This window comes from Anas acuta, chromosome 2 (genome assembly GCF_963932015.1).
Source record: "Anas acuta chromosome 2, bAnaAcu1.1, whole genome shotgun sequence".
In the NCBI taxonomy this organism is placed as follows: Eukaryota; Metazoa; Chordata; class Aves; order Anseriformes; family Anatidae; genus Anas; species Anas acuta.
This window is the reverse complement of record NC_088980.1, coordinates 85,531,016-85,553,034: the sequence shown is the minus strand read 5'-3', so window position 1 is coordinate 85,553,034 and position 22,019 is coordinate 85,531,016. Positions and strand designations below refer to the sequence as shown.

At 35.5% G+C, this 22,019-nt stretch overlaps 1 protein-coding gene across 1 annotated transcript in view; it reads right to left on the bottom strand.

Moving 5' to 3' along the window:
* ABCA13 (ATP binding cassette subfamily A member 13) overlaps nt 1–22,019 on the bottom strand; it is a 191,189-nt gene that overhangs the window by 155,088 nt on the left and 14,082 nt on the right. Inside the window, exons 6-17 of the mRNA XM_068671052.1 lie at nt 21,517–21,674; nt 19,128–19,243; nt 17,250–17,383; nt 15,094–15,258; nt 13,646–13,845; nt 11,530–11,657; nt 10,695–10,789; nt 10,271–10,447; nt 9,826–10,031; nt 8,912–9,051; nt 7,472–7,589; nt 912–5,606 (exon numbers count right to left, since the gene is read on the bottom strand). Of these exons, the coding sequence (XP_068527153.1) occupies nt 912–5,606; nt 7,472–7,589; nt 8,912–9,051; nt 9,826–10,031; nt 10,271–10,447; nt 10,695–10,789; nt 11,530–11,657; nt 13,646–13,845; nt 15,094–15,258; nt 17,250–17,383; nt 19,128–19,243; nt 21,517–21,674 (6,332 nt within the window). The remainder of the gene's footprint in view (nt 1–911; nt 5,607–7,471; nt 7,590–8,911; nt 9,052–9,825; nt 10,032–10,270; nt 10,448–10,694; nt 10,790–11,529; nt 11,658–13,645; nt 13,846–15,093; nt 15,259–17,249; nt 17,384–19,127; nt 19,244–21,516; nt 21,675–22,019) is intronic.

Genomic DNA, 22,019 nt, shown 5'->3' with positions numbered 1-22,019 from the left:
TTAACTGATTATATTATAATACATACTATACACATAGATATATATTATCTGAACAACTTTATATACATTCAGATATATATATATTCTATACTCACGGTCCCAAAAGGGACATCATGTTTGCATAAGTCACCAGCAATTTTAAGTTATTTTCACTTGGTGTTAATGTGGGTTTTTAAGAGGAGGAGGACCAAAAAAAATTTTTGTTTTGTTTTGTTTTTTGTTTGTTTGGTTTGTTGGTTGGTTTGTTTTGGTTTTCTCTCCATTTATTTTTTCCTTGTATAAAGAACTAAAACAAGAGCTTCCTGAATTTTCTCATTATTATTGAAAAAGTATGCATATGCTATACCCTTTTCTGTGCTCAGAACAAATTCTTGAAGGAGCTAGTGGACAAACTTGAGTCACTCTGTGTACAGTACTGAAACCTAGTCATAGGAAAATGAAAAGGATTTGTAGTTTGTAAGTTATAAATTTGAATGAAATCTGAATTTCTAATACAGTATATCTACATTTGAATATAGGAAGAAGAAAAAATAATCCCAATTATCTGTTAATACTCTACTCCACAGCCCAAATAACCATTTCCCATTGTTAACTGTGGATTTGAGCTTTCTGAGCTCCAAGGTTTTTAAAACATTCATATATTCAAAATATTTGGTTCTATAATAATATACAAAAATTCACCTTGAGTCTCAATACAGATTACTAGACACATAAACAACCTTGTCCAAACAATATAGTTTGATAACAAATATGTCTGGTCTGCACAAAATAATGTGAAACAAATAAATATTGTTTTAATCAAAGAAGGAAATCTGAAATAAAATTAAAGACTAGATCAAGCTGCTTACAAAGAATTGTTTTTTCACTGCTGATTCTCAGCACACTAAAAACAGTACATAGAAAATGCTCACCTCATTTCTGCCATTATATCCTCATGTAAATCCTTTAGTAAAAAGGGTGTTTTGTTTCTGTCATGTTCTGCGAAAGATGGAAAGATCATTTGCAGGATCTCTTGCAAGATCTCTAGAGTTCTCTTTTGGGACAGAGTAGAAATTTTTCCATATTGTGCATAATAAAAAAATGAATTAATCAAGTCGACTATCTGAAACTCAGTATTGTTTGCATGCCGAGCTTCCTCTGTAATAGCAAAGTCAGAAATCATATGAAGGAGACTGCTTTGCAAAACTGAATTAGCAATATAAGTATTATTTGATATTTTTCTGTCAAGATGACCGTCAAACAGCATACCAGTGTAATCTCCTTTAGACTTATTTTGGAATAGTTCCAGAAAGTCAACAACATTTTCGACAAACAGCAGTAAATCTGATGAATTTTCATTAGTCATAAGGAGGATCAGAGTTTTCATAATTTCAGAATAATTTTTATTGTTACACTCGCACATAAAGCTGTTCACAATCTGTTGTATGTCTTCAAAATTTTTTAACATAGCTTCTACAGATGATATGTTAAATTGCTGCGTGAATACATGAAGAGTCTTTAAAGAGGACTGTCCATTGGTTACCTTTAGTAATTGAAACTCTTTTTCTATCGCTGCAAGTAAGTGTCTAACATTGAAATTCACCAGTAAATCTTCTATACTTTTAACTATAGGCAACCAGATGTTCTCAATGTTATCAGATATATTACTGTTCTCATTTAAAGCAGCTAATACCATAAGCTTTGAGTAAGCCTGGCTTCCAACAGAAGACATTGCCATTAAAGGCTGAACTATAGAAAGAAAAGAAAGGACAGCTTCTGCATCCAAGAGTTCAGAAACTTCACTAGTCACATTCTTGACATTAGTAAGAACAGTCTTTATAAGTGATATTCTTGAGTGTCTGTTCCAATTTAGACCACCGTAAAGATTATCCAACCATTCAAGAACATCTTCAGCCATCTCCATTTCCTCCACTTGTATATTGCTCAGAATTTCTATGACCTGTAAAGCCACTTGTCTCTTTAATGTGGAGGAACAGTTTCCTGAGTTTGTATCATTTGCTTGCAGTGGCACAGCATAGAGGAACAGTTCATCCCAAAAATCCTGTAGCTCTTTGAGAACTGAACCATTTACACGATGGAGCTCAGAAAATTTCAAAAGAATAGAGTTCCATTCTTTAATCTGATGAAAAAAGCAAGTCAGATTGTGAGTGATATCTGTCTGAAAATCTTCCAAAGTGCACAATGAATTGTCATTCACAGTGACGAGTTTCATTTCCTTAATGGCATAGAAGATTGCATTATAATTCAGAGAAAAATTGGTTTGTGCAAAGTCACAAGGTTTAAAAGTGGGATCACTCCGAGGTGTTACTGTTGTGAGAGCCCAGCAGAATGCTGCAGAAAAACAAACTGAGACGTCTGCAGGTTCATCAGGCATATCTGTCAATGTCTCCAGTAACATCAGTAGACTTTCTACTTGATTAGAGAATTCCTCTTTTGTAAACATTGGCATTTTTGCTTCCTGAGTCAGTACAAAAGCGTATACTTCAGCTAGTGCTTCTGTGATGTTTCTATGAGCTAATCTTTCTGTAAGGTTGATAACATCAAGGAGGAAATGGAACATCTCTTCTACATCAGAGAGCTCCTCTGCTTGAAAAAGTCGTGTGATTTGCCATAAGGTGGTCAGGTTCCAATTACATGAATTGTTCTCAAATGCATCCCACCAGTCTATTAAGAGCCCTAACTCAGAGCTCTCAATATGCAAAGGTTTGACATTTTTAAAAAAATTATCCAGGCTCCTCTGGACTTGTTTAAATTGACCTATCAAGAATTCAATATCCATGCTCTTCAGATTTTGCACCAAGGTTACAACATGCTCTAGAAACTCTTTATCATTTCTTATTGGAAAAGCAGTGGTAGTAGAAGACTTGAAAATTTTGAGTGCCTTTTTTAGCAGTTCGGCATTCACAGATACTTTTTCTATCAGTGTCTGTAAAAATGTGTTGTTGTCACCCTGCAATTCATGAGACAAGTTTGAGTCAAGTCTACTAATCACATCTTGAAAGAACTCCATCCAGAAACCAATATTTTTCTCATCAATTTCAATATCCAACAGAGAGATGTTTTCTTGGATTTCAAAAGTTTCATTTTTTAGAAGAGTTTTAATTTCTGCCAAAATTTCTTTTGAGGAAAGCAGAACTTGATGGAAGGGTTTAAGAAACATCCTCAAAGTCCTGTTAGATTCATGGACTGACAGATTAAAATGGGTATCATTTGATGTATAGTGTGAGTACCCCATTAAGCTGTTGACAGCCGTTTTTATTAGCCTCCCAGAATTATTTAAGAGTGTAAAAATAAATTCAAGTGCACTAGTATCATCTTGAGTATGAAATTCAGGGAGAATTAATTTTAAAGTTTTTGCTATAACATTGAAATATACACTAACACAAATCACATCAGAACTAGTTACAGAGCACTCAGGGAGAATTAGATTAAAAACCAAATTAACAAAATCTATCATGTTCATTAGCTTAGTATCTGTCTCAGTGTTTCCCAAAGATTCCAGTAGAAATAAAACACGTTTTGCATTTTCAAGGTGAGATGCTGATTTGTATTTTTCACTGAGATTACTAAATCCACGTATCCACCCATTACAATCCTCTACTCCATCTACTATACTGTAAGAGTTCAGAAAGACATGAAGATGAGATGAAAATTTCATTTGTGAATAGTTTAGGTCTTTCAGAGTATTGTCCAAAATTAATTTGGTCATATTCTTGAAAATACTGACACAAGCCAAATATTTGCCTTGAGGTACGTTTCTTAAGAAATCAGCTGTGTCTTTTATCTCAGTGAGAACAAATTCAAGTTCTTTCGGGGAGAGTTTGAGAATTGCAGAAAGTGAATTTCCAATAGAAAATACACTGGAACCCATTTCTTTTCCTCCAGATCCTTCTAAAATGGAAGCGTCAAGCCAAGAATTCAAAAAATCTCCATTAACAACCTTCAGTATAGATTGCTGCAATTCAATTATCATGATTCCTATCATTTCTAAAATATCATCTAAACTGTTACCTTTAAGTGAGCTTGTGGCATTAATTGCATTTTCAAATACACTTTGAAGAATAGCAAGGAAAGCTTTAAAATCTTTCCAGTCATTTAAATCACCACCTTCAACTATGATTTTCAATAGATGCATTGCTGTTGTAGCTTCAACAATAGCCATATCCGTTTTATTGCACAGATCAATGTGAGTTGTATTTAAAAGACTTTCAGAGAGATCTGCCAAATCATTCCTCAGATAGACAAAAAAGGTTGAATTTAAGTTTAAGATTTTGGATGCTTCTTCAAAAATCTCTGTCCAGGTTTGAAGCCATGTAAAAGTGCAGTGCAAAGCAGAAGGCACACTTACGTCATCTCCTAAGTTTGTTTTATTAAACAAAACACTGTCCAATGGAAGCAGAAGTAGGTTATAAACTTCTGCTGAGTGATTTAGAGAAGTAATGTTTGACAGATAAAAATCAATGCACCCACTATTTACCAGGCATTCTAAGGAGAAATCAAAAAATTGTTCCAAATAACAAAAGGCAGCCGTTTCAAGCTCTTCATCCATTAATAATGTTTTAAGGCTGCTCAGAGTATTATAGACAATTTGCATCTCTTTTTTCCCTTCCTGTGCAAGAGACTGGGCCTGAAACTCTGTGTAATTGTAAAAGGTTTGTAACTTTTCACAGAGAGACTTACTGGTGAAGTTCCAGAGGAGATCAAAAGTTTCAAACAGAAAATCAGAAACTCGGTCCATATCTTGGAGATCATGCCATGCTTGAAAAGATGAAATATCTTTAGAGGTCTTATAAAGAAATTCAAACAAAGTGTTATTGTAAATATTTAGGAGCAAATCAGTATTCTGATACAGAGAGAAAAGTATCTGAAAAATTGAGTCCACAGTAATACTGTTTAATTTTTGGATGTCTTTGAAGAAGTTGGGAACAATTTCACCTAACTCTTGTACTTTATATGTGAAAGTTTCATTTGAGAATAATGAAGAGGAGGCATTATGCCGTCCATGAACTGTGCTGAAAGATGCATTGGTATGACTTTCTGTCAATGATCCAACCTCATAGAGACTCTTTCGGAAGTTTTCACTCAAGTGTTCTAGGCGGTTCAAAGTAGTAACATTGAAATCTGGCCAATCAGTTAGGATATTTTCAAACAATAGCATACTTCCATTAAGATTTTTTTTATTTTCTGTAGCAGAGAATATAAATCTAGATAAGGTCTCCAATACTTCCTCCTCTTCCACTTGACTTATATGAGAGAGCATAGAATCAAGTTCAAGGGATATAAATTTCACTATATGCCAGAAAATATCTGTCTTCTCTTTCATCCAAGATCTCTGAAGAGCCTGGAAAGTTTTTTGCAATTCATTATGGAGGTCAGAAAGTGCAAGTGAGAAGTTTGTGGCAGATTCCTCTCCCTCAGCAAAATTTTTCATCCATATAATCGTATTATTCAGAACAGTTTCCATTAGAGACTGGAGACTTGAAAGAGCTGAGAAATCAGGCATTATCATTTCTTCTATGACTTCTTCAAGATGATCCATTTCCTTTTCACCAGAAATCCATAAATTATCTTCTGTCTTCCAAAACTCTTTTACAGATGTCAAGTTCCTGAAATATTAAGCACATTTTTTTTCTTGATACCCAGCAGGCAGACAATAAATGGTTAAATGTATCTATATTCTATATATAAGAATATATTTACTTAAGTCAAAGAAAGTTCAACAATCATTTAAACATCAGTTACCCATTAATTATTATAAGACCTGAAATAGCTCAACTGACAATCACTTTGATTTTAAAATTCATGGCAAAAATACTGAAAAGTCACAGCCATATTCAAACTGAAATTTGAATATAGCCATCTAAGTTAAAGAAGTGTGCATTTCTCAGTGATCAAGTCCGTAAGCCACAACAGTCCTTTTGATTTAAGCACTTCACATTTTCTGCTGCTGAAAAGAGCAAACATTTTCTGCTTCACAAATGAATTAGTTTATAGAAAGGAACTTATCAATAGAAGTGATAAAAATTCTACATTCCCATGAGTTCTGAAGAAATATATATTATTTTTTTCATCATAATTATTTAAAGTGAAAACTTTTCTGTTTGATGACTGATAGATGAATACCATTATTTTAATATCGGGGAAGTGAGAGGAATGAAATTACACTTAAAAGTAATGCTCCAATTGATTTTTCCATAAGTGTCAGTATTATTTCTCAAAATGGAAAAAATGCTTTCATTTTCGTATAAAACATTACAACTCTGTGAAGGTGGTCTGGTCAAGATTGAAATGCATGGAGGAAGGAGTATTCCAATGCAAAAGGTCACAAGCTGAAGACAGATTATCCTTAAATGTGTTGTGGTTTTTTTTGGTTGGTTGGTTGGTTGGTTGGTTGGTTGTTTTTTTTAATAGTTTAAAAGCAGAAAACCACACACTATTAAAAAGGTTTGTGAGGGAATGTGTCTCTGTTACTGGAATTACTTGTTCTAGTTAGAAACCAATATGTCAAACATTGAAAAGAAAGCATTCCCCACGTAGAATTTGTTTCTTAGACATATAGACAAAGAAATATACCTTGCACGTATAATACAGAAAGACACAATAAGCAGTTGGGTGATTTTGTTAGTAGTACAGCATACTGCATTCTTTAGAAACAGTATTTCAGGTGAAATACAAATCTGTGTTCACAAGCATTTTTTTTGTACTCCAAATTTTAAGAACATCTAGGATTTTGAAAACCCAAATCAGAAGTTACTTGCTTCTAGAATCCGTTTTAATCAAGCTACTGACCTCCCTGTTAAGTTCTGCTTGAATGAAAAGCACAGTATGATGGCCTGTCTAACGGTGGAGGCAATATTCAATATGCAACTAAGGCATACTGAAGGCAACACATAATTTATAAACTTTTGATTCTTCATCCTTTATTGCACTGATGGTGGTTACTTCCATTTTACAGGTTAAACCAGGCATTGAGTTAGTAAAGATCTCAATAGCAGCATAATGAAAAATAAAGTTCAGAGTCCAGAAACTTAGAAAGTATTCTAAGTATTCACTAACTTGGAAAGTATTCTCATCTATTAATAACTGTGATCACCAACATAGCATGGTGAACTGTTAACAGCATTAAACGACACAGGCAGCAATGAACAACTAGCCTGAGGCTTTTCTGTAATGGTTATTTTTTCTTATTTTAACAGAATGATGATTAAATGTCTTCTGTTGTACTGTTCATCAGGGCTATAATGTATGTAACAGTGATAAGGAGGCTTTGTAACAATACACAGGAACTGTCAGGACTCCATCCCATTTCTTCCAAGTAACACTGAGCAGCATTAGCCATTTGGTGAAAAAAAAAAAAGGCATGGTAATTATGTTCAAGAATTACAAGTGTCTGTCCAAAGTGCAGGTGGTGTAAAGGATTTGTGGAAAACACCATTAAACAAAGAAATTACACTGACTAGTTCAACCTTACCGTGACCAGGAAATAACTGAGGAATAATCTGGTAAATCTTGCAGAAATACTAAATAATGACCTAAGATCATCTCCAAACTGAGCTTTTGTCTAGAACATAGAGTTGCTTCTAGTCCATCTGCAGAGAAAATACAAATTTCAACACCAAAAGACATCAAGAAAACTTTGTGTACAATTATGAACAACTTGATAACTCCCACTGAAACAACCTGAAAGATTCCTACCAAACTTAGGACTTGAATTTGTGAAGAGAAAGAAATACAGTAAAGTACATTTTAAAGGAAATAAACATGCAATTTTTAGTAAAGAGTTTGATCTTAGTTCTACTGAATGATTTAAAGGAATGAAATACAGAATCAGTAAATATCAGCTCTACATAAGACACATCTATATCAGCCAGTCCTTATGAAAGAAAAGGTATAGGTAGAAAAGGTAGAAGGTATATTTTGAATTGTACATGAACTGCAGAAATACTGGGAGGGAAAAGATCAGCTTTATAATAAAGAGTGCACTCAGTGCTGCAGTCAGCACTGAAAGAACATTACTATTTCTTTTTCATTGGAATTTCAGTAAAAAGAAAGCAGTCTTACAAAATTCACTTATTACTGCCTAGTTAACCAACAAATCTGAAACTATAATAGATTAAAAAACCTATGCAATCAATTCACATTTGAACAGTTCACTAACGCAGTTCTTTGATTAAAAAACCTGCTTATTTTTGTATTACATTCTTTACCAGCCCACTTACAGATGAAGTATTCAGTACAATTCTGATTAGCTCTGCAGACAAAGTGTTTGGAAAAACAAATCTTTAGCAAGACCAAGATCTTTCATAGATCTCAATAATTTAAAACAAAAACAAACAAAACAGCAAGAATTGGGACACAGGAAAAATACTTAAAGAAAACAAGTGGATGATATTGGGGAAGTCATTTTCTAGAGCTGTTTGGATCAGCCATATTGTGCCATGCTTCACAGCTCATTTGTGCTACAAAATGTTCAAAAGAGCAAATGTTTAATCAGAAATGATTCTGAAATGGGAAAAGCTCTCCCATTCCTCAAGAGAGATCTGAGATCTCTCAATTTTCCACTGAAAATCAGTTTTCCACCAAATAAGGAAAAAATAATGTATTTCAAAAAAGTTATCAGCAGATGGGCCAGAACATCTGGAATATCACAGGATGGGATGAAGGAAATCAAGTTTGAAGTCCTTGCATTAATTTGAGACCAGCCTAGGAATACCTCTAGTGAGGGACCAGCTTATGCGGTCTCCCCTTTATATTCTGCAATTAAGAAGCTTTCCTGACAGAATATGGGAAACATAAATGGCTCACAAATATAAAAATCTTCAGTTTTTCCCCTGATGAGGAATAACGTACTCTAAAATAGACATAGAACTTTCAGAATAAATCCTATGCTGTGGAGTAACTATTTCCTCACCTGACTGACCTTCTGTGGAGCCCACTTTCTTGTTCATGTATTGAGCTACCTTGCATGTCCACTGGACAAAAGTTGTTAAATCCTTCCAGAATGGATTTCCCTCAAAGGCAAATAGGATTTCTTCAAGTGTATTATTAATTCTGAAATGATATGGAGAACAAAACTGCCATGGTTAAAACAGTGATGACGGAGGACATCCATTCAGTAAAAATATAACTCCAGCTTAGCAGAATTACACTCATGCTTTACATAGCTAAGCAAGAATAATGAAATTCTATCCTGTTTTTAAGCACTTTATTCATATACTGATTTGTTTGTAATATAGCCTCGTTTAACACCATTAAAGTAATTCTATGGATTTCAAGCTGAATAATTGAAAATAATAATCAAATTAAAACTTAATAAAAAGCTGAATGTTTTTCCACTGAATCAGAAGAATAATGACTGCTTGATGTGTTCAGAAAGCAATCTCAGGCTGCAGTACCCCTCCTAGTATACTTTGTAACTCCCCTTTGATGTTTCTTATATCTCACACAAGCCTTTTAGATCCAGGTTTCCAAGAGTCCTGAGCAACACAGGGCCAGAGAAGTATGCAAAAGGAAGACAGTGGAGAAGTAGTAGAAAATACTTAGATGTAAAAAGATAAAGGGAGAAGAAGCTTTTAGAATCCTAGATACTTGCCTATCCTCAGCCTATTTTGAAACCCTTCTCCAAAAGAATACTAGTACAAATCTTCTTCTACTTTCCTGTTTCTGCTAGAGAAAATGGTTTATTTTGGGTGGTAATCAAATTCAGAAAGCAGGACTTGAAACTTTTTATCTATTCACTTACTCATCACGATACCTACTCCAGGCTGGCAACAGCAAGAAGAGAGTCAGGACCTTTATGTATTCAAACACATACAAAATACATACAGTGAGAAGAACAGCTGCTGCTGACAAGAGCTGAAATGGACATCCTCTTCAGATGGTGCTTCTGTGCTCAGCAACTGATTAATTACACAGTAATAATGGTAACTTTCAGCTAACCGCTCTTCTATTTCTTGCCATCCCAAATAATCATCCATTATTGAATCTGGCAGGCTCTGTTGTCCATGAGTTACTTTCTGCAGAAGCAGGACCTTTCACAGTAAGAAGAACAATTGTTTAAAATCAGTAAAAGGTAAGCACTCCTGAGATTTTGGCCCTGGTTCTTAGATTTTCCCCCAAGTACATTCTAATCAGTTTAAATAATTAGTTACCAATCACTTATTAATAGCAAACCCTAAGCAGTAAGCTACAGCCCCTGTTAATATATTTCGTTTTGTGATAGCAATATAGTAAGGCACTGCAATCTTTAAACAAATTCAGAAATACTTACAGCTTCCTTTAGCGACTGGACCTGGTTGCTTAGCATGAAATCCACCGCTGAGTCATTGCCAGAACACACATGTATGACTAAAACATCAACGATATCAGAGCCCGGTGAAAGCTGCAGGGCCTTCTCGAACATTGTAAGCACATCATCGCATACATAGGAAGTGTTGCTCATCAACATCTAAAAAGTAGTGAATACACTGTCTCTTTAAAAATGAATGTGAGGATAAAGTAACAGATTTAATTCACACTCTGCATTAATTTTCATGAATGTCAGAAGATTTAAAAAAAAAAAAAAAAAAAAGGTAAATTGGACCAAAATGCTGCTAAATAAAACATTAAATACTCTTAGCCAGTATTTTCCACTTCCAAATTAAGTCTGTGCAGCCTTATGCAAACTAGTATGCAAATATTAAATAACAACATACCTGTTTTAGCTCCACAAATAGCTTTCTGATGTCTAGATGAATTAATCCACCTCTTTGGGCAAGGGGAATCAATTTTTCCAAGATACATAATGCTTCTGTAAGACAGTTCCCCACCACCACATACAGAAAATATTTAACCTACAGAGTAATTCAGGGGCTGGAAGCATCCTTCTGGGAAAGGAAACTATGCACAACGTGGTTTGAAAGACAGCAGTTAGAGACAAAGGTTCCATGTTACACTGGTACTCTTACATCAGCAAAATATGACCGTCCTCTTTCACAGCTATACCAGAGTAGCTCTAGCGACTTCAGCAAGCTTTAATTATTTTTATGAGAGGAAAATAAGGTCTTATGCAGGTGTCTAGCTATAAATGCTGTAAATAACATTGGACGCTCCCCATCTATAATAGCTGATTTAGCCAGAAATTCTTTCAAAATACAGAGAAGTTGCCTAATTCCTTAAGAACCCAAGCAATATTGTAACTTCACCCTTCTCAAATAAAAGACTACACCAGAAATGTTGCTAGCTAACGTTAGGGGCTGCTAAATCTAGTAGCCCAACAGAGGCAAGGCTGGTCATGGTGCATGTCTGTTAGGGGGAATAAACATGTACACGTGCACAAGGTGGATCCCTCCAGCCCTCAGGCACTCAGCCTGTCCAGCAGCTGCCACTGGACCCCAGTTGCCCTCTCCTCAGTTGCTGGCACCTGGACATACGAGGCTGCAACCCTGCTCTAGCTATTGGTGCTAATGTCCTTGCTCACACACGCACAGGATGCCTGCAATAACTGCCTTTGGACAGTGCTACAGACAAGTAATCACCACGTAGCTTTACCTTCAGTGAAGTTTAAATATTGCGTTATTACATTCCTTATAGCTCTGTCTACCAGAAGCAATCTCTTCATAACATGCGGCTGAGGCACTGCCTGTAGCACAGCCTGCATTCTCTTCAGATATAGGATTCTGTAAATGAAAGAAACAAAGCACAGAAATGTTGTGTACTACAAACAAAAAGGTAAAGCTGCTGAAAAATTATGGCTTTTTTTTTTGTGCAGTCACTCTATCACCTACTCTGCATTTTCTTACAGAGCAGCGGTATAGTAGTGTCCTTTTATAAAAATAATTTAAATTCCAAGACCCTACTAAACTATTGAACAGTTTGACTGTAGTCTCTCTCTTAACAGAAGATAAAGGATTAATGGATTTTACAAAAGCCTTGGAACAAGAAAACAGCAAAAACTAAAGAACCATTTTGACTTTGAGCAGTCACTGATCAGTCTCCCACATGAGAAGTTCAACTTGTTTTCATGGACAAGTCTACTTTTTCCAAACTAATTTCCCTAAAGGCTGAAAATGCTAATGCTATAAAAGATTTACTCCTTTCCTTCCTTTTTCAGCAAAACATAGAGAAGTTTCCCACAGAAAAAGTTGATTTTCTATCAAGACATTTATTGTACTTAAAAAAAAAAAAAAAAATGCTTCTAAACACAAAGCTGGGAAATGGAGGCACTGGCTGCTATTCCACCAGAGGCTGTGAGGTTAACCACACAGGAGTTGTATTTCTGTTTATAAATCCCACATTTTTTCTATTTTTCTGTTCAAACAGGTTTGTTTGGAAATGATAAAGTGGACACAGTCATTTTTCAAGTTAATTAAAACGATAACAAATACAGAGCCAAAGGTTGCCTGATCATTTCCCACTTGTGGGTGTGCTAATTCGAGCTCCTCACATCCTTCAGAGTTATCCTCAGGTGCTGATTTGTAAAGCATGGATCATTCTTCCATGAACAAGCAGAGCTATTACGAGCTATGTCATACCGAGCCCCGCATTATAATCACAAAACAGCCTGAACTGGAAGGAATCCACAAGGATCATCAAGTCCAGCTCCCAGAAGTGATGCAAGTCATCTCATATTTATTTAGAAAGACAGAAGGGTGCATTCCTGTACACCATAGACCTTCATACGGCTCTGTCAACTTTAACAGATATTTATTAGCTCTCTGTATCTACTACTTTTAAGGCCTGTGTAGTAACCATTCCAGACATTTATTACAAGTATTATTTTAAAAATAAGTAAACAGAGTTCCTAACTACTTTATTTTGCAAAAATCACCCAGAACAAACACCTTGATTTCATTTTAAAATATATTCTATTAATCAGAATACCTGCAATTAAAGCACAGTCAGTATTACAAGCTTATATTTGCACTCGTCCTGAAATGAGGATTGAAAGTGTATTCAGGGTTGCAAGAAAATAGATTACTACTAATTAGTGATCAACTATCTTTTTTTTTTTTCAAAAAAAAAAAAGCACCCTTTTTTATGGGATGATTTGGGCTGTGTTAGCAAAACTAATTATTCTGCATAAACACAGAACGTATAGCCATATCTTATTAACTACTTGCGTTTGCATTAAGCAATAACAAGTCAAACAGGGAACACACATAGCATTTCATTATAATTCTGTTCTCCATAATAGGTTTCTTTTCAAGATCTCCTGCAAAAACTAACATGTGTGAGCCCTACAGCAGAAATCAAATACATTTCAGAGGCACTGGACTTGCTGTGCATTAGTAGATTGATATTATAGCATACTTTCATGGGAAGCATTAATGAGTCACAGCAACTATTTGTGGGAATTAGTAAAACAAGGCAAAGAATTCAGGTCATAGTCCAAAATGCTTAATTATACACAGCTGCCAGTTTCTGTCCTGATGATATACTCAGGTCCTCTACTGAACCTTTAAAAAGGCACACTCAGAATCATGAATTAAATTTCTTCTTCAGAATCTGTATGATTTATAAGAGCTATTTGACTGCATAAGAAGTTTTGAATTAAAGAATAAACAAATAAAATCACTTAACAGCCAAAAATCAGATCAAGTTTAAAAGCTATGTGAAAATAAATATTGAAATTAACGTGAACATTGAAAGATGCGTATAAACTTACAGATCATGAGATGGGCTATATTCTTCTGAAAAATAGGCTTCTGATTTCTCATTCCATTGCTTGATCAGGGTATTTATCCCTGAGACAATGTTTCTGGCTTCCCTGTCATTTAGAAGCTGAGACAATACATCAACTATGATTCTTTCAAGTTCTGAAAGTAGTTTCTGAGAGTGGTTGCTGCTGAACCATTGCTCTAATACCTAGCAGATTGAAGGAAGAACAGAATGAACCGTGTTAGAGAATCAAAACTTTCCGATTTAGACAATACATAGACTTTGCTTTTTGTTGTTTTCCATTGTTGTCATTTTTGCTGTTTGTTTTTTTTCCTGATTTGTCTTTATTTTTTGTTTCTTGTCTGTTGGTTTTTGTTTGTTTGTATGTTTTTTTAATAAAAAAGGCAGCTTCAACATTTTGGGGGTCCCATTACACAAAGAGACGGAGAAGGAGCCTGCATGTTCCCATTGTGTAGCCTAGAATATGACATGTCAAAACCCTCAGACTGCCCTTATTTTCTCCTCATTATGCCTTCTAACTTATATAGTGGTTATAACAGATTTTCACTATAAAAGGCATCCAGCTTACCAAGGGAATTCCCAGTGACTAGCAGCTTCAATTACATCCTTCCAAACAGTTTTAAAACCATGCCTGACATTATTACTGGATTTACCTGTGGCCAAAATGGTCATTACTTTTGGCAAACACATTAAATGGTGACTTCAAGACATCACAGATCAGTAAAACTAATCAAGAGAGAAATTGACAACTACATTTTTAAGAAAATAACTGAGTTTTACATGCTTACTCCAGATCATACTGCAAAAATCTTCAGAGCAGACAATATACAGTTTAACATTTTTTTTAATGTTAAACACACACACACATGCTAGTGTTAAGTCTGCTAGGTAAGTGTTCTCCTTAAGATGTGGCTTGTTTATCCTATTCTCCACGCAACTACATGTCATCATAGAAACTGCATGACAAGCTGTTTTGCCAGAGCAGAATTTTAAAATGTTACCCTGGAGATTCTCTTATCCCTCTCAACACACTTCAGCCACTATTGCCTAAGCTGGTGGAGGAGAATTAATAAATGAACAATATACCATAGTCTCCTTTCAGTTTTGTCTCAAATTCAGGCCCAAGTGAGACAGAAAAAGGGTTTTCTTTCTGTCAGACCTCTGCAGTGCAGTCTATTTCACCATGTTCCCTATTACATTTCAAATCCGTGTTTGAGTTAATGAGAAAAATATGATTAAGTAGACACATGGTGATAGATTATACTTCCACTCTAACAATTCTTATAAGAAAGATTACTTTCTCTTATTAGTCAGATGAAAAAAAAAAACATGACAATAATATTTCATACCTATCTCAGATCTTTTAACTGAGTCACTGTTGACAGCCTGCATGCAAAAATTAGGAATTTAATCAAATAACTCATTAAAATGTACCTGTGCATAGAGTTTGAGCTTGCTGACAGAATGGACAAGATACAGTTTGGTCTCATGCCATGTGGAAATACATCTTTCTTCATTATTCTCTTTGTCAGCTTCATCCCCTGGCACACTGGACAGAGCAGAACACACAAACTGGTCCAGTGTCTCTCCTGTGGGAATCTGGCAGGGACACAAGAAGTTGATGAGTATGTCAGAGAGTTGCTGAGTGTTATCTGTGATATCAATTTACTGATTAAAAAGAAAATCACATAGCCTCCTTCAGTGACAACAAAGCCCAGTTAATCCAGCCTAGTGTTCTTGGGTACTGCACATGCAGAGCATTGTGCAAAATAACAGTGTGGCTCCATTAGGGTTCATACTTCTACACCAGGTGGAGTAATGAGATTTGTCTACACAAGGAATTTTTGTCCTGTAGCTACATCAGTGATGTTATTTTACATTAATTTCCAGGTTGACACTGAAATAGCTTGCAATTATACAATCCAACTACACTAGTATTTTGCACTGGAATAATTATGTAGAAGCCACTTCACAAGTATAAATACAACTGATGTATAAAGCAATCAGCACAGTGATACATCTCAACCAATGATTATGTATACAGTGGACCAATTTTAAATTGAAGGTGGCACTTTTCAGCAGTGCGGACAAGAGGACAATTTTTTTCCTCATAGACTGACTTCTAAATTCCATGTTGAAAGATTTATTTTTCCAGATCATATAAATTTTATCAAAGCTTGTAAAAATCACTTAGTACATCTTAAACGTCCCTAATAGTGTCTTTCTGAGGTATTTCCCATCCAAACCCCTTGCAACTGTGATTAGGAAATGTATTGAAAGTTTTGCAGATGTTTTGACACCACACCAGCTTGGGCATCAGATAGAGAATTGAAGTGCTCAGAACAGACATTGACCATGTTTCCATACTTCATACTCTTTGAAGGTCTTCAGTGTCCTACTATAAGCACACAATATGAAACTATTAAGCTTAATCTATAAATAGCTAACAAATATTCTGTCAAATATTCTGTTCAGTTGGTCACACTGGCCATCAATTATATTTCATTAAAAGGCCATTCAAAAGGGGTTTGATGGTTTTTGTTTGCTAATATAATTTACCTATGTGTGTAAATCGTCCATTCTTATAATAATCTCTTCTCAAGAAGAGCTCCGGACCATATCTAGCAAAAGAAAGGACTTCTGAAAATTACCAGCATGTCAAAGACTAGACTTCAGTAGAAATTCAAGAGATGTTTCAAGTGTTCTGCAGCTCAAACTAGAATATCAGAGGAGGTCATTTTGGTCTAGTAAAAACATTAAAAAAACCTTCACTGAGAAGAAATATTTTCTTCAAAGTTAGACATACTGCTCATATATTTGAATAGCCCCACTGAGACTACTCATCAATCAAGTATATTCATGTCAAGACTGCACAACTAAGAAGAAAAAACTGCTGATGTATCTTTATTTAGGCACAGCAGAGAGAGGTTTTCTTTGTCCATCAAACCAGATGAAAAATGCTACTTGTCAAAAGAATCCAGGCAACTTCAAATCTACGCTTTATTTTAAAAATTTAATGGAGCAAAACACAGAATTTACTTCCCCTGTACTTTCAGTAAAAACAGTATTTATTCTTTACATCTATAATTTCTTTTTTTTTTTTGTAACCAACAGATTTCTTTCAAAACAGGCTAAGAGAAGTGATTATTTCCCATAAGGTCAAAGTAAAAAAGGCATCCATTTTAATTCTCACTACAGCTTCTACAAGAGAACACAATTCTCTTGTGGGGCCATGCAAAATCTAACATGAATATTATTGAATAAAATCTTTTGTTTGAATTATTCTTGATATGAAAAAGGACTTCCTTAGTTATAGATTGCTTCAAGTGATTAGTAATGCTATTAGTGAGTCATGTATAATGGTGCAAATACCTGCTGAACAAAGCTTACAAAGTTTGTATTCAATTTCAAGACACAGCTGGAAACATTCATCCAAGTTTTTTACCTTCTGAAAGATGAAATGCTGCTTCTGTCTACCTTTATAAAATATGATTATAGCTCCTATAAAGGCATGAAAAATCCCTTCAGGGATTTCCTTCAGGAAACAAAAACAGAGGAAAAAGTGACAGTGAAATTTTCAAGTAGTATACCTTTGTTAATTGTGCTGTATAACTTAGAAGTTTCTTAACATGGAGATCATCAAAACCAAACCTAGATTCAAGTTCTGCTCTGACAGCACGTGGATTCCACAAAACAGCCCCTAGAGAAATATTATACTGAAAACCTGAAAGAAAAATATAAAATAAAATTTGTTTACAGCATTCCTACTTTTTTTTTTTTTTTGCATTGTTTCCTGATGATTCAGACTTGATGAGACCCAAATACAACATTTCCAGCTTTTTGAAGAAAATAATGTACCTGAACACCTGTTTCACTAGGATAAATTCCCTGGTTTCATTAGGAGCATGGCAAGGTCAGATAATCTGATGGTATTTCACCAGTCATTAATAGGATCATCATGAGACGCCTTGCACAGTGACTGCAAGCAGATGCAGCATTGTGCCAGTCTGAACTGCGCATCCAGTTATGCATGCATTTGTGCAAACGTGTGTATATATGGGCTGAAAATGATTTATTGCTGACAGGGAGGGCACTAGAAGAATACCAGCTGCACTCTGCAAACAGATTTACATAAAGATACAACTTCTGTACCTGGTGAAACAAATCAGAGAGCTTTCTGAGGGAGGGTATGTCATACCTCCACTGCAGTAAGAGGCATGCAGGAAACCAAGTCAATTTACATTGCTTTTGTTCTAGCTAGCTTTAAAGCAGTACCAGTGAAGACAAAGGGTTAATGATACAGTACATACCCAGCTCACACACCTTGTCTAGCTCTCAGAGAAATCCACGTCACTACAAAATACCACTGTGATAAGAATTAGATAGCACGCTATGGTCTGCCTACTCTGTTGTCACCACACCTATTAATTGCACCAGAAATCAACTTCCTGGCATCAAACTTTCTGTATTCTCTATTTTTAAACTAAATCCTAATTTGTCATAAATATCTGAATATTTGGTGACATGAGCATATTGTACGCAACACTTCTTTTGAGTTTATAAGCCTGTAACACTAAATGAACGAAAATATATCTACGAGGCCTCAGCTTTTCCAGCTTCCTAACATTTGCCATAGCTGCAAGGCAATTAGCAAGTCAAAAATGCCAGCCAGAAACACATAAACTATACTATAAGGCCACCTGTCACTCATTTCTCTTTTGAATAGCTGGCTATAAAGTACACAAAAGAACAAATAGCAGTGACCTGAGGTCAGGCCCAGGGAATTAAAGTCCACCCTCTGTACAGGGGTTCAAACATATTACATTTCTATCATTTCAGTCTTGTTTTTGACAGTGGGAGAGGAATTTAGACCACATACATTTTTTGGCCTGACTTTCCATGCAGAACCAGCAGCTGCACATAGAATCTAATTGTACATCTCCAGGCAATTTGCCAATGAAACCTGTTCCTGACCTTAATCTTGAGTTGTCCTGTGCCCAGTCTACCTTCTCCAGTTAAACACATCTCCCACAACCAAGCAGCAGATGGTGAAAATGTAGCCCTCCAGATAAGACTAGAATTTGTGATAACAGAAGAATAAAGGTTAAAGTAAGACTGACATAACATATAACATGCATGTCCGAAACAAAAGCATATCTTTCTATCAAATGGAAGATTTGATATCACTTTGTAGTGATTTAGTCTCTCTAAAATTCACCACTGAAAGATCATTCTAAACATGATACATTAGGCCATGCAGTTGTGATACTCTGATGAAATCCAGTTATTATTGTTTAAAAAAAAAAAAAAAGTCAAAGACATGAGAGACATCATTCAATTCTTGGATCATTTACATTGGGAATTTAGCAGGAATTCAGAAAGTTACTGCTATCATGTATTTGCAACATGCTTACAAGGTATGTAAAAATATATATATATATAATAATAATCTAAAGCAAATTCCTTACCTTCCAAGCTCCTATCCTGTACCAATTCAGCAATTAAATTCAGTGCGATTTTCACCACTTCATAGAAACTCTGGCCCAATGGCATCACATCTAAATCCTTCAGTGATGCTAAGGTACTGAAAATAAAACAAAAATCAAGCTCTCCATACACAGAGAACTGAAAGGGGTTGGTGGAATAAGATGAAGCTCAAACAATTGAATATCAAAATACATAGTTACTGATGAATAAACTGATCTTTTGTTATTTTTTTCATAAAATAGAAAAAGCGAGATTTTACAATTAGAGTTTTACTCAATATTCACTGAGGATATGAAATAATACACCAATGTTCTCAGGGAGAAGGGACAGTCAGGGTAGGAGATATGAGCTAAAATGAAACCAAAACGAGAGAGCAAAAACAGTACTAGTATTCTCCTAGTCATCCCTGCAGCAAGACGACAGGATGAACAATAAATGTTGGCTTATTCCACTCAATCTGCAGAAGCAAAATACATTTAAAGCAACAGGAGACTTACTCTTGCAACAAATTAAACAAAACACATCATGTAACACTGATAAAAAATATCTGTTGAATTACTTACAACTCCCAATTTTCACTTTACTAGGAAACAAACTACATTAACACAGCTATAATTTACTACTTAAAGCTTAAATCAAATTTATTAATTTCCCATAGCATATTCCTATATTAAGCAAATAAAAATCCAGCTTCATTAGACAATTGGTCAACAGTTTCAGTGTCACGTATATCCAACAATATGAGAACAAAATGCAACATCACTTAAGTTACCTGAATAGGTGTGAAAAGTGTTGGACTAGAACATATTGTTCAACCAGACAATCAATTATCCCTCAACTGTGAGACATAAAAAACATGGGACATAAAAAAAAAAAAAAAAAAACAGTTTTGTTGCTGTTGTTTTGTAAACCCTCAGCTTGGCTTTGCTTTTTGTAGTCTCTTTTTCTCATGGTGGGCTAGGTACCTCTGAGAGGACAGCAAAGACGGCACTGCTCAGGAACTGGGAGAAGTTGTAAATTTAGGACCCTTTCTGCTGGCTAAATTCTGCCTGAACTAGGACTTCTACCTAGAAATATATGTTAGAAATCTGAGGACAGTCAAGAGGTGAGCATTGGTTTTCATGGTTTGCTTTCCAAATTGGTTTACGGAAAACTGAAGAGCCCTGAAGGACACCAGACTTTAAATAAATAAATAGATAAATAGCCAAGTCTCCTCCCATCATTAATTACTTGTGGGTTGACCCAGATGGCAGTCAACCACCCACATATTTGCTCACTCCCCTCTCCCATGGGACAGGGAAAATACAAAGAAGGCAAGAAGACTCAAGGACCAAAATAGAGACAGATTAATAGGCAAAGCAAAAGCAATATGCAAGCAAAGCAATACAATAAAATAATTCCCTACTTCCCATCAGCAGGCAGATGTCCAGCCACTTCCCGGAAAGCAGGGCCTCAGCATGCATAACGGTTATTTGGGAAAACAAATGCCATAATCATAAATATCCCCTGCTTCCTCCTTTCCCTCAGCCTTTACTGCTGAGCACAGCATTATATGGTATGGAATATATATCCCTTTGGGATCTTTACTCAGCTCTCCCAGCTGTATGCCCTCTCAACTTGTTGCCTGCACCTAGCCTATCTACTGGAAGGCAGAGAGGGAAAAAAACGAAAAAAGTCTTGAGGTTGTGCCAGCAGTGCTCAGCAATAGCCAAAACACTAGCACGCTATCAGCACTGCTCCAGTCACAAATGCAAACTACGGCACCATATAAGCTGCTACGAAAAAACTAACTCCATCCCAGGTGGATGTATTTGTATTCTGTGCTTTTGATACCGTATATCTTCCTCCAAATCTAGCTGTCCTTCACCTAAGGCAGGAAACTTTCACATTCAGAATACATTCCTATGTTAGTTTTTGTTGTTGTTGTTGTTTTGTTTTTTCTTATTGCTTCATCTCTTTCAAGAGAAGTAAGAGACAGAAACCAAATGGATTCATTTTCCTGATATTAAGTGCTACAAAGGTATTAAGCTAATTAGAATCTAAACTGTGATTTTCTTATATTCATATGTAACCAATCTTTTGAAAAATCCCAAAATACATGACAAAGTTTAAGGCCATTTCTACCATGAATCTCCTTCCCTGAGACTCCTAGGGAATCACTGCTGAGCTGGACAGAGAAGAAATACAGTTATGAAGGGCTCAGAATGGGTGAAATCTACCACATCTTTATAAAAGCAGTATCTAGTCAACAGAAAAAAATGCCACCTTCCTTGTCCTATAAGGATGCTGATATTAAATATCCTGTGAAAAGAATGAGAATTTCAGGTAAAATATTAAAGCAGAGCACTTTAAGCATTTAAGAGTATTTACTTTTTAATAACTTCTAGAAACTGTGCTATGGCAGCTAACCCATCCTCCGTATTGTTCAATTCAAGGTGAGGAAGCGAGTGCAGAAGGTTCCAGAAGGAAGATTGTTTGTACAAGTTTTCTACTCTAGAAATCATTTCTTCAGCTTCATTCAAATCCATCTGTATGGGAGGAAAACACATTTACACATGACATTCCCATTAGCAGAAAAAACTAGCAAGTACCTGCTATTTCCTCAGCACTCTTTAATTTTAAACTATTTCAAACAATTTTTCAGGTTGGAAATGTACCCTCTAGCTCCATTAATTCATCACATTTTGGTCGTACTTTGAACTTACAGCAGTTTCGTTTCACAGATTTCTCTGCTCTGATGGAAAATCGAGCTAGAAGAGTTAAATATTCTTTCTGCTCAGAATTGTAAGGAGACACATTACACACTCCCAAAAAGCATGGTTACCTTTGAGACCTCTAACACAAAGAGCTCTTTAGTCTGGCAATTAATTTTG